This window comes from Carassius gibelio, chromosome A21, assembly GCF_023724105.1.
Source record: "Carassius gibelio isolate Cgi1373 ecotype wild population from Czech Republic chromosome A21, carGib1.2-hapl.c, whole genome shotgun sequence".
Classification (NCBI taxonomy): Eukaryota; Metazoa; Chordata; class Actinopteri; order Cypriniformes; family Cyprinidae; genus Carassius; species Carassius gibelio.
In genome coordinates this window covers 3,744,933-3,758,174 of record NC_068391.1, presented here as the reverse complement: position 1 = coordinate 3,758,174, position 13,242 = coordinate 3,744,933, and the positions used below count along the sequence as shown (strand labels likewise).

The following is a 13,242-nucleotide window of genomic DNA, read 5'->3' as shown; positions in this document are numbered from 1 at the left end:
TTTCTAAGGCCGTGTCATGTGTGTTTTTAGAGAAGGCTAATCAGATTGATTTATGGCACTTGTCATCTCTATAAGATCTCACATGTAAACTCTCCTGTGCTCTTTGTGTATGTTTCACTGTTGAAAGCTGCCCAATTCATGATTCTATTGTTCTCACCAAATGAGTCTTTCACACCTCCGCCAGGTATGACACATTATCCGCATTATTCTTTTATCATTATTCTTTTGTTTTTATTCCACCTTTATTAGCCTTGATTGTGGTTTTTCAGGCTTTACAAAGCAACAAAGCAGCGATCTCACTTCAGTCTCTCTTTGCATTTAGCCCTTATTTATCAAAAGTCTTACTATAAAAATACAACAAAACATTTTCTTACGACCTTACGTGAATTATTGAGACAAAAATGCATTATGAAGAAGAAAAGCACCTGCTATTAGTAGCATTGGAGCTAACGTTAGCATCAAGCTACATCAGACAATTTATGAAATTATTAGTACACTTTTACTCAAAACTCACTTTAAACCCCGATCGAGTGTTTATAATAACTTCCTTTAGCGATCAGGGGTGGAATTTTGTCGTTTACTTTTGTAAAAATATGTTATTTGTAGCCTTTTTCATCTCTGCACAAGTTAGCATTTCCGATGTACATTTTCGATTTTTTTTATAAAAACGCCCCAGATCTCAAGAAATTCTCATACCAAGCTTTACTATCATAATTGCGGGTTTATTATTCGGATATTTCATGTGTACAGAGGTGTTTCAGTGTTGTTTTGGCCAGATAACTACCAGGAAGTGTGCAGGAAGCATGTGACACGATGTGGCGGTGTCCATATATGACACTCTCAGATTGACATTGGGAAGGCCCAATCGGAGTCTGAGTGACACACCGCACGAGCTGACACCACTCCACACACACACACAGATCGCTGGGAGAGGCTGTTTATCATCAGATCGCGTAAATCCGTGGAAAATGAATAGAAATGACGATTCTGTCTGAAGAAATATGAAGTAAACATCAGTAAATATATCCATATATCTCCGCAGATATGCATCTTTGGTCTATAAATCCTTATTGACGCTGTTCAGTGAGTCTATGTGAACACAAATAAACCGCTGCTGACATGACTGAATATGAGTGAGTGGTGAATTTCTATTCAAAATGTGGCATAATACGGATTTATTATTTTGCACTCCTGACATAAATCACTAAATATCTGTCACTGCAACAATGTTTTATCAAAATATTGGTCAAATATCGAAGCTAGAGTCTTTAAACTTTCAATTGATGCACAGTTTGTCCAGATGAAGTAAGACAGTGATGTTTAATGTGCTGTGAAAGTGAAACAATAATAAACTGGGGCCGTCGGCGATGTTTGCACGTAAAGGGGTTTTGATTATGAAAATGTAACCAAACGCATTAAATCATACAAATAAGTATAGACATTTAACACAGTATGACCTAAAAAAAACACTGGGTATGTTCTTAGCATGTTCTTAGCCTGATTTACAATAGCATATTGCTAATAGCATATAGATTATGCACCAAAAACGGTGTGTCTTTTCAAATCTTTTATGGCGTATTATTATATTTATCAATGTGCTTGTGTGTTTTATGTTCCACACTTCAGAAATGTGATGTAAGTTCCAGTAAGGCACCGATGTTCCTTATTTTTTGCAGTGCATTGAGTGATTTTTCAGGGAGTGAATGTTCCAGTGAACTGGAAGGATTTCGCGATTGAGACGGACCCCATGGACAACTCCCTGATTAGTGCACTGACTACTGAATAGGGAGCTGATTGAGATGCACCCTTATGACACTTCTATCCTTTTAAATGGTAGTCTGTGGGCTGATTGGGTTTGGAAATGAAGATTATTGGTTATTATTTATCAGTTACTTAAAAAGATATGTCAAATGAGTGTGTGTGAGAGAAGTGGTTCCTAAGGCCCTCTCTCTCTCTGTGTGTGTGTGTGTGTGTGGGAGAGAGAGAGAGAGAAAGTGAAAGTTGAGATTCAAATTCACGAACATTCCATCAATGTAAATTTATAGGTTCTTTAAAGTGGAAAAAGTTTATTTAGGTTTTGAACAACATTCCTTATTAGAACTATTAATGGGAAATTCTTGCTGTAAAAAATTCCCTTTTGGAAACTTTATTTTTAAGAGTGTACACTTTTAACAGTAGACCCTTTGACTGTGAAATATACCCAATGTAACCGTACTTTTAAATGTTTTGACTGTAAACTATTCTATAGTAAAGTACAATACTCTAGCATCTTAAAAACACATAGAAGAGATCTTTTCAGTGCTGTTTGCACAGTCAGTTGGTGGAGCACAATGCTTCAACTTAGTTGTAGAACTAGAACATAACTAATACAAGTATGACCAGTTCAACTGAACATTTTTGTGTAAACTTTATTTCTAAATATATCAATCAGTAAGTTTTTAAACACTGGGTTTGCAAGGCCAGTGAAAGTCAATCTTGATGTTATGTCATGCAGTCACTCACTCACCCCACATTTTCACAATAGAAATTAGTTATTTTTGGTTACTTTATTAAATGTAAATGTTTTATCTCTACTAAGCTGCCATTCCAAATCTTTTTTTTTCCAAAAATCATATCTTTATGAAATGACTGGAAAATATTAAGTATTTATGATACATATACTGTATATATACTGTACATACAGTGTATATATACATACACACACACACACACACACACATATATATATATATATATATATATATATATATATATATATATATATACAGTACAGACCAAAAGTTTGGACACACCTTCTCATTCAAAGAGTTTTCTTTATTTTCATGACGATGAAAATTGTAGAGTCACACTGAAGGCATCAAGGGCTATTTGAGCAAGAAGGAGAGTGATGGGGTGCTGCGCCAGATGACCTGGCCTCCACAGTCACCGGACCTGAACCCAATCCAGATGTTTTAGGGGTGAGCTGGACCGCAGACAGAAGGCAAAAAGGGCCAACAAGTGCTAAGCATCTCTCGGGGAACTCCTTCAAGACTGTTGAAGACCATTTCAGGTGACTACCTCTTGAAGCTCATCAAGAGAATGCCAAGAGTGTGCAAAGCAGTAATCAAAGCTAAAGGTGGCTACTTTGAAGAACCTATAATATGACATATTTTCAGTTGTTTCACACTTTTTTGTTATGTATATAATTCCATATATAATTCAACATGTGTTAATTCATAGTTTTAATTCATAGCCTTCAGTGTGAATCTACAATTTTCATAGTCATCAAAATAAAGAAAAGTCTTTGAATGAGAAGGTGTGTCCAAACATTTGGTCTGTACTATATATATATATATACATACATTTCCTGTATACTTCTCACTTCATCATATTGGAATACTAAAGAAAATGCAAGCCATGTATGTATACAGTATCATTGTAGAATGTGAAGAGTCCTTATTTTCTCCAGACAGACCCTAAAAGACCCTGAATAATCATACCAACTGTCTTCTATAAAAATATTTTCTGCAGCTGCAGAATGTGAAGATCTGCTGGATTCAGTGCAGCAGGATGAAGGAGAGCAGAGAACAGCAGAGGAACAGGAAGCTCTGAGAGACGCTCTGAGCACCGTCAGGACTCTGGATGTTGATCTGGTTGACACTGACACCGTTACACAGGTTCCCCTCACAACATTTGATGCCCTGACCACTGGGAAGCATTGCTGAGGCATCACAAGCTTTTTTAGAGATACAGCCTTTTGCAGCAACTGACTGGCTTCCGAAACTCGCTGAAAAGAAAGAAAAGAGTTAGAAGTGAAAGCTGAAGTGACAAAATAATTGTGTTAGCCGGTCTCTGGCATACAGTATGTGATCTCTATCAAATGCTCTAAATAAGACCCACAAATGATGACTTTAGCAGATTCTCACCGGTTGCTGTAAAGCAGTGGTCTTCACTCCCCGAACAGTCTCTTATTTTTGAGCAGCTCTTCTCATCGCAAGAGTAACATTTCTTTCCATTGGGAACATCACTGGGGATATCAAAGTTGGTAGAACTGGAATCTACAGAAGGATCTGTACAAAATACAACATCTAATGAAACAACTCTAACTACATTCAGTTTCTACAATTATGAATTGAATGTCCTATGGATGTAAAATTAGTGTTGAATATTTGTCATTTGCACAAAGTACAACACCTGGAGCATCTTGGGCGTTACAAAGGTCCATGCGACAGCAGAAAAAAGACATATTTCCAATGCTGAAGTTTGTGTACCCATTTATACAGGAATATGATGGAAAGCAACCTTTAATCTTTGCCTTTAAAGTGGTGTCTCCTAAAAAACATAAATTACACAGGAATGAAAACTGTTCATAACTTTAATGGTGAATTTATTTATAATAGAAAATAGATTAAAAACCCTTTTTCTAATCACAACTGTAATGCAGAAGAGAAAAAAACTAAATCTGTAATATAAAATGATCGCTTCGGTCTAAAAGGCTACTATTGGAAAAATTTAATGTAGCATTTTCTGATTACAAACATTTTTTCATTACAAATTATATTATTACTATAACTTTCTAAGTGAAAATTAATTAAGTAACAGGAATGTATTATATCTGATAGAAATGATAAATCTCATATTTTAAAATGTACTCCATATATTTCCACTGTCGCTGCTCCCCCATCAACTGGACATCAACACTGGACTTACCGTACTGTGTCATAGCGGTTGAACTGAAGCATGTTTGAGATTCAGGACATTCTTTCGCATTTTGATCCGCACAAGACCCAACACACTCATAACATTTGAGAGAGTGTCCTTAAGCAATAAAAGAGAGACAGTCAGAGAGAAATCCAATTATTTATGTTTGTATAAAAGAGAAATTAAAGTGATTTGTCTTTTTACCTGCATTGAAAAAAATCAACAGAAGAAAGACTGAGAATTGTACATCCATCTTTGAGAAAAATAAAATAATGTGTTTCAATGCTCATTTTATATCCTAGAAAAGGGACGGGCCTTCGTGAGATAATGACAGCTTTAGGTAGTGGAAATTAGGATTCAGGAAATGAGTATTTTTAAGGAACAAATATTTGACACAGGTGTATTTAAAAGTGGACACTTTAAATATGAAAGATCTAAAGATCTGTAGGAAGTAGCTTTACTTCCTACAATTGCTTATGAAACTGGAGGAAATCAGAAGCAGGAGTGGCATTTCTCAGCATTCTTTGTTTGCATTTTAAATACATTTCTCGTAGAAAATTATTTGCTTGAATGTTAGATTATCCAGTTCCTGGTTCAATAATATATCACTTTAGAAATTTTTATGTTCAGTTTTCTCCATGTCACTTCTGTTTTAGGTTTTGTTCATGTTTTCATGTCTTTTATTTTGAAGTTGTCATTGTCACGTGTCCTGATTTGTCTTGTGATCCTCTGTTATCCTGCTGTAACATCTCTACTGATGTTACAGCATCACAAATAGATTTAGAAACACAGATTTTTACAACCACTGACTGGCTTTTGAAAGTCCCTGATGAGAAGAAAGAAAACACAGGTTGAGTCTAAGCTTTACTGGACAATATGATATGTATTAAACATTTAAACATAAGAGAGATAAAAAAAAAAAAAAAAGCTCACCTGTTGCTGTAATGAAGTAGTCTTCACTCCCTGAACAACTCAATGTGTTTGAGCAGCACTGTCCATCCAAGAGTAACATTCCTTTCCAAATGAAATATCAGAATATAGAAAATATAGAAATGTCAGAATATAGAAAATGTTGTTTGAATTTGTAAATTCCGCCAGGAAACTGAGTAGCTGAGTAACAAACAATTAATGCTCTTACATTCCGGCCCCATGATTATTACAAAAAAGAGAGATAATAATCATCAATCAATTAACAACAACTAATACATGCATAAATTGCACAACACACAAATTAATTTACAAGTATACAAACGTGTGTGTGTATGTATGCATCTGTCCATGTAAAAAAATGTCTGTGTATCTTCCAGTCCAAATCTTAAGTCATGTCAGTCAAAAAAGATAAAAGGAAGGTCTGTCTATACATGTCATTACGTCTGTGTGTCATTGAGCACTCAAACAAAGAAAACAAAGAAAACAAAGAAAAAATCATTTATAAATCCTCTTTGGTTTCAAGAAGCAAGCAAATCTTGGTGACTGGTCTGTCCACATAGTTGTACTTCGTTACTTGGCGAAGCAATCCCCTTTTATCTGGAATATTTTGAATAATTTTACCCATAAGCCATGAATTTCGAGGGGCACCATCATTGACAACAAGTACAACATCTTCCACTTGAAATTTCTTCTTTTTACAAGCCATTTCTGCCATTCCTGTAGCTGAAGTAAATATTCCTTTAGCCATCTTCTTCAAAACAGGTCGGACATGTACTGTACTTGTCGCCATCTACAACGCACATATATGTCCTCCTTCTGAAATAACCCAGGGGGTAAGGATGGTTGAGTTTTCAGGAGAAGCAGATGGTTGGGTGTTAGAGCTTCTAGATCATTAGGATCCATGGATGATCTGATTATAGGACGACCATTGAGAATTGACTCTACTTCACATAAAAGTGTATGAAGACCCTCTACTCTGCCCTCTCAAGATTGAATTCATAATCTTCCTCACTGATCGAATCATCCTCTCCCAAACACTTCCGTGATGGGATGCTGTATAGGAGGATTAAATATCCATTTGATACTCTTTGAATTAGAACATCAGGACAGGACGGGACAAGACGAGGGAGATACACTGATGAACTGAGGGTGATGGAGAAAAGGGAGAAAGAGTGACCAGCAGGGGGAGACAGGACCATGACAAAAGCTCCCTGTTCTGCCACTATTCTGTTATTTGGAAGGACCATATCCTTATTCTTGAGTGGCAAACCAATGCAGTAATGGCCATCGTTCAGTTTTACAGATTGATACACCATATTCATGAACTGAATATGTTCTTTAGACATTGCAACCAGTTCATCCTGAGGATTTTCAGGGAAATCAGTCTTAAACTATTGTTTGCAAAGCTCCTCCAATTTAGAAAGAGAGATCCTGTTAACAGTCGCCTGAGCCTGGTCATTACCGATAGTTCCATACCTTTCCATTCCTTTAAGAGGTTCATTCACAGTCCATCCAAGTATGGTTTTAACTGCATAAGAGCCATTCCTTTGACAACGAACAATCTGCCATGGCTCCAGTGCTTCTGGTATAGTTGATCGAATCAAGAGTTCAACTCCAGCTTCAACTGAGGGCAGAGATATATGATTTAAATAAGGCCATTGAACAAGATCGCTCTGCTTGGGAATATGAACCTTATATACTGGCATGCTTTCATGGGTATACACTTAAGGCAAAAAGACAATAATGCATTTGATAGAATCCAGCAACTAAATCTCTAACGACATAACTGGAAACAAGTTTGTCTTGATTCATGGTTTTAAGCAGTATATTCAGTTTTTTTTTCAAATTATGCTTATTCATGAGACCTTCTGTACAGAATGTTGACAAACTGCATGGATTTAGGAAGGCGTAAGTTTCCACAATCTTGGTTCCATTCTTAGCTTTAACACATACTGGAAGAATGGACAAAGCACAAGCATCCTCACCGGCCCCAGTAAGACCACTTGACTGAATCGAGATCAGAGCATTACCCACCGCTTGCTTTGGCTCCTCAGCTCTATCTTGCCGGAAGACATGAAGAACACTAGGTTGTTTAAAGCCATACACTCTGCTTATAATTCACTTCTTACAATCTCTACTAATATGGCCTGTGCATAAATCTATCTTTTCTTTATGTTTTTTTTTTGAAAAGCACAGTACAGGAATTCAAGAAATGTTCTTCACCACAACAAAGACATGATACACCTTTATTAGTTTTGCTACAGTAGTGGCGGAACTACTTCCCTTAGGCTTATAACGCATCAAGCTTCGACCTCCTAGAGGAGCCTCAACAATATTTCCAAACACAGGATGAGTAGCAATTTTTACTTGCTTTTCTACAACATCCAAGATGTCTTAAAATGTTGCTGGTTCATTACGGTTTTCCTGCAAATCACACACTACTGCTTTCAATTTGTCTCTTAGCTTCAAAGGTAATTTAGAAAGAACTATTTGCATGTTAGTTGCCAAGGTTAACTCTTTCATATAACGAACATCCTCCATAGCATTACAGCAAGCTCTAAGGAAAAGAAGATAATCTTGCAAAGCCTTTGAGTCCTCAGGTCTCATAGACTTCCAAGAGAGCACTTTGTCCATGTATGCTGAAGATATTTTGACTTCATTTCCAAAGTGTTCCTTAAGTAAGGCCTTGGCTTTCAAGTAACCCTGCTTAGAAGCCATATGTTGACAACTTCTGACAAGTTCTCTTGGTTGACTTCGACTATTCTGCTCAAGAAAATAGAAACAGTCACCATAATCATTTGCCCTTTTTTCCACAACCTCCTCAATTGATCGTATGAAGCATTTATATTGCAAAGGCTCTACATCAAAGTATACAATATCTCTGTGAGGAAGTAATGAAATATTGTGCTGTTGTACCAACATAGTAGTGATTTCATTTTGTTTTTCCATAAGACGCAATATATTTCCTTGTTCTCCATCAGTTGGCGGTCTTAAAACAGGTGCATCGCTATTATGGTTACGGGGGAGCTGTGCATTAACTGATGCAGTTGACTGTAAGCACAGAGTGAAGTTGAGAATAACTCCTTATTTCTTGCACCTCTTGTCGAATTGTTAACAGGCAATGACTTTAACTCAACATGGGTGTCAACTTGAACTGATTCAGCTTCTATTGAATTGGAGATCATTCCATCATTTTCCTTTCTTGATCTTCTTACTTCCAAATGTGAACTTTGTTCTGATGCAGAAGACCTGTACACATTAACTTTAGCCATAAACACAGCTATTTTAGTTTGAAGATCAAATTTTTCCTTCTTTTATCTTAAGTGCTCCTCTTCCTCTTCCACAACATGCTTCTGTTGCAGCATTTGCTGACTAGCTAATAAAGCTATTTTCATTTCAGCTTCAGCTTGAAGATGAGCAGATGATGTAGATGATCTACTAGAGCGTGAACCTGAAGAAGAGCTCCTTTTACCAGATTTTTTACTGTATACATTTGAGATAATATCAGTTGGCTTGATGTCGTCCGCAAAGTCATCGCAAGGCAATGCATTACATTCCTTACTTTGATTCAGAATCCTTTGTGGATTTGCACAAACAGAGGATGTAACAGCAGGCAATTGATCACTTAAAGATGGATTTTCAACAGCCAAAGTCTTTTTCTGAGTTGCATCTATAGTTTACTGAGGTGACACCAAACATTCGTTACTCTGTTCAGACACTGCTGCTTTTCTTAACACACTTACACTTTCTTAAAACTTACACTGAGTTTTCTTAAAGAATGCAAGATCATGCAACCATTTCTCCACATCTTCAATACCTTTGTTGAATCGTAAAATTGAGCCAGACCATTCATTTAGTTTTGTTTGTTCCTCAGCGGGAAGTTAAGGAATCACACTATCATACAACAAAGTGACATCATCTCTCAAAAGCTTCAGTGCTTCAAATAAAGAATAAACCTTGGATGAATTTTCATCATCTTGCATAAGTACTTTCATTGAAGCAAACATATTTTTGGATTTTATTCACTTTGGATTTGCGGTCCCTTTGTAACTGTTCAATCTTCAACTCCCAAGCCTTTGCTGTGAGCTTACACTCCCTTTTGCTCTCCATAACCGCATCAGCCTCATCTTCATCCAGTTTTTTCCATCAAACTTCAGCGGCACATACAATTTCACAATAATCCATTTAAATCACATGCAATAAACTGCACATATCCCAGCACTGCATATAACACACTCCAAACTCTGCATGTCTAATAGACCTCAAATGATCCGAACATAAGTAGCGCTAGACAGCTAGCACAACCAACATAGCGTCTCCAATAGACAAGCCAGCAAGCAGATAAATAATAATCTGATTCACATACGAGTCCAAGTGCTGTCTCATATCCGTTGCCCTTTACAATCTACAACCACGTTCCAATGCAGTGCATGAATGGAATATCTTTAAACAAGCGCCGTTTTTTGTTGACTAATGTTTGCGGTATCCAATCGCCACATAGAGGCTAGCTAGTGGGTTTGTGACTCGTTCACACTCGGTTATTCTCATCAAAGGAAAACTGGTGATCTTAACGTGCTTTTGATTTTATTAAAGCATATATTACATGATCAGACCAATGTGATATGGTCAACAGAATGTTGGCTCCCGCTCCTTGCCCTTTCCAACCTGCCAAACAATCCGACAACGGAAATAATAAAGAAAACGGAAGTGATCACCTGTGCCCACGTGACCGTGAATAGCCAATAAAAAATAGGTTTGTTTGAGATGTGCCTTGCCTCGCCTGAAATGTAGGCAAGAGTCGGCGGCTGTAGTAAGGGGAGGGATCAAAAAAGACCTTTAAAGTCGGATACTTCATGAATCTCGCTGTTTTGTCGCCTGCAAACGTCAGCAATGGAGGAGATCACGTTCGCGAACTTTGAGAGTTCAAAGCAAGAGCTTGTGGGACACTGTGTGTTTTTACTAGTCAGTATGACAGAAAACAAAGGATGGGGAGTGAAAAATCATCTTGAGGAAAATGTGATATGAATCTTAAAATATATAATTGTTTGTCCTGGTAAAATGTCTTTTTCTCTTTAATTGGTTGAGCAACATAATTTACGTGAAAGAAAGTGGAAGATTAGAAATAAAGCAGCTACCAACCTATACATCATATTTATATCAATACTGATACAAAATACAACAATGCAAATGCATACTGTATTGGTAAAAAAAAAAAAAAACATTTCATTATTATAAAAATGACTGATTCATTGGATTTTTATATAGCAATGTAGGACATACAGAGTGTAGTCTGACGCATAAGTTGATTAAATCAGTAGTTTTATTTTAAACAAAGAAAATATATGTGTGTGGAGCACAATGAAAAAATGACTGAAGACACTGTGTACCAACAACCCATCATAACATGAGGCTCAAGTAGCCTTGAGTTACAGATTTATCACCTTTTCCCTCTTCACCTTAAGAGTTTAAATACATATTAAAGGGACATCAGATGCAAAATTCATATAAATGTATCTTAGCAGTGTGTGGACACAACCACTGAAAACAATGTAGTACTGACACGAAGCTCAGGCTTGCAGTGTGAAACTGGCATAGTCTTCATTTTCTCCAGACAGACCCTAAAAGACCCTGAATAATCATACTAACTTGGGAATCTGATGTCCTCTATAAAAATATTTTCTGCAGCTGCAGAATGTGAAGATCTGCTGGATTCAGTGCAGCAGGATGAAGGAGAGCAGAGAACAGCAGAGGAACAGGAAGCTCTGAGTGACACCATTAGCACTGTTACACAGGTTCCCCTCACAACACGAGAAACTTCCCGAACCAAGCAGTTGTGGGACATCACAAAGAGATTTAGAGACACAGCCTTTTATAACCTGTGACTGGACTGGAAGAAAAAAGTTAAGAGTCAGAGACAAGTTGGCCACTGGTATACATGATCTGTATCAAATGTTACGACAAATAATAGAAAGATAATGATGCAGCTTTCTTTTCCAGATTCTCACCTGTTGTATTAAAGCAGCGGTCTTCAGTCCCTGAACAGCTCACTGTGTTTGAGCAGGTATTCCCATCACAATAGTAACATTTCTTTCCATTGGGAGCACTAGTGGGATCTACAGGAGGGAAAATAGATTTGATTTCTTTACATGGTCCTGGTCTTACTGTGCACACAACATTACAGGTGCTCATTGGACCAAACATAAAACATGTTGTCTTCTCCTTTTTTGTTTCGGCTAAAGTCGCTTCTATAAACCGCTCTATTACATTAAAGTACAATACCTGGAGCATCTTGGTTGTTACAGAGAGCAGTGTTACAGCACTTAGCAGAGCCTCTTCCAATGCCGAGGTTGATGGATCCACTTGGACAGACAGATGGAGCACAACTTCTATACGTCACTGTAGTACTGTTGACTGAAAACACACAAGTGATACAGGAATGAGCAGCTCGACTGAACAATATTTTTGATGGCAAATTTATTTATAAATATGTTAAAACAGAAAGCATGTCCAAAAGTGTATCAAAAGTACAAATTTCCCAATATTAAATGATCTCTAATATTTATTAGAATCAGGTCCAAATGTTTAAGACAACTAGGGTTTTTTTACATTTAGCATTTTTCTAATTTCACACATATTTAAATGTGAATTATCATAATTATTTCAGTAATCTATAGAACATTCTATGAGTGCAATTATAAATTCTGTCCAGAAAAGAAGTTTTGTGTCAGTCAGTTCTAATAGTACCTGTCAATCCATCATAATGGACTTACCAGTAACTGCTGCGCTCAAGCAGTTGGGTAACCAAATGGAACACTGACTTGTCTGGGTACAAGATCCCGTCAGACTTGTGCAGTCATAACAGTTGAGAGAGTGTCCTTTAGTAATAAAAAAAGACAGAGGTGTTAAATGAGAATCATCTCATTTGTACCCAGTAACATTACAGAACCGATTTGTATTTTGTACCTGCAGTGAAAAGAATACACAGAAGAAAAAGTGAGATGTGCAGATCCATCTTTGATCAGGAGGTGAATGAGATAAGGTGTACGTTCCGGTGCTCATTTTATAGCTCATCAGAAGAGGTGTGGGGGGGGGGGGCAGGAGAGATGAACATTGTCTCATTTTCACACGATAATATCATTACAAACCTGTGTGACCTACATTCTTTTGTGTTCTGTACACTGAAAGACAAAAGGGATTCATAAAGGTCAAACTAGTTTAGTTTTTTTTTTTCTTCACAAACTAGAGTTGAATTTAATTGTGTTTGCTCAATCTAAAGCTCTACATACAGTATGAATTCTTAAGTTATGACCAACATTAAGTTTGAACATCATTGAGAAACCAGGCTAATAGTTCCAATTCTAATTCATGTAAAGTGTTTGACTTGAAATCTTAACTAAACCCCATTTAAAGAAAATGTAGTACGAATTAATAGGAAACATCATAGGTGCTTTTAAAATCATTAATTGTGATTTATTTTTTTTCTTAAAGTTAATCATCATCTGACACAAGACCAAAAACCAAAACCAAAAAAAAAACAAAAAACAACAACAAAAAAAATCAGTCGTCACTTTAAAGTAAGCCCACTATGTTAAACTGATCAAAGTTTTGAGCACAACGAACATCACTCTTGTG

The 13,242-nt window shown here is 36.7% G+C and overlaps 1 protein-coding gene and 1 long non-coding RNA gene across 2 annotated transcripts; both read right to left on the bottom strand.

The window, feature by feature from the left end:
- Positions 1-3,330: 3,330 nt before the first annotated feature.
- Positions 3,331-4,702, bottom strand: LOC127942255 (prostate stem cell antigen-like). Its single transcript, XM_052537947.1, has 4 exons — positions 4,690-4,702; positions 4,174-4,311; positions 3,906-4,049; positions 3,331-3,766 (listed from the first exon to the last, which is right to left on the bottom strand). Exons 1-4 carry the CDS (start codon positions 4,700-4,702, stop codon positions 3,537-3,539), a joined length of 525 nt encoding a protein of 174 aa, XP_052393907.1. The 3' UTR covers positions 3,331-3,536.
- A 6,244-nt stretch (positions 4,703-10,946) lies between these two features.
- LOC127941675 (uncharacterized) lies at positions 10,947-12,627 on the bottom strand. Its single transcript, XR_008149128.1, has 5 exons — positions 12,574-12,627; positions 12,381-12,485; positions 11,890-12,021; positions 11,616-11,723; positions 10,947-11,497 (listed from the first exon to the last, which is right to left on the bottom strand). It is a non-coding gene; the product is annotated as an uncharacterized LOC127941675 (long non-coding RNA).
- Between the last annotated feature and the right edge of the window lie 615 nt (positions 12,628-13,242).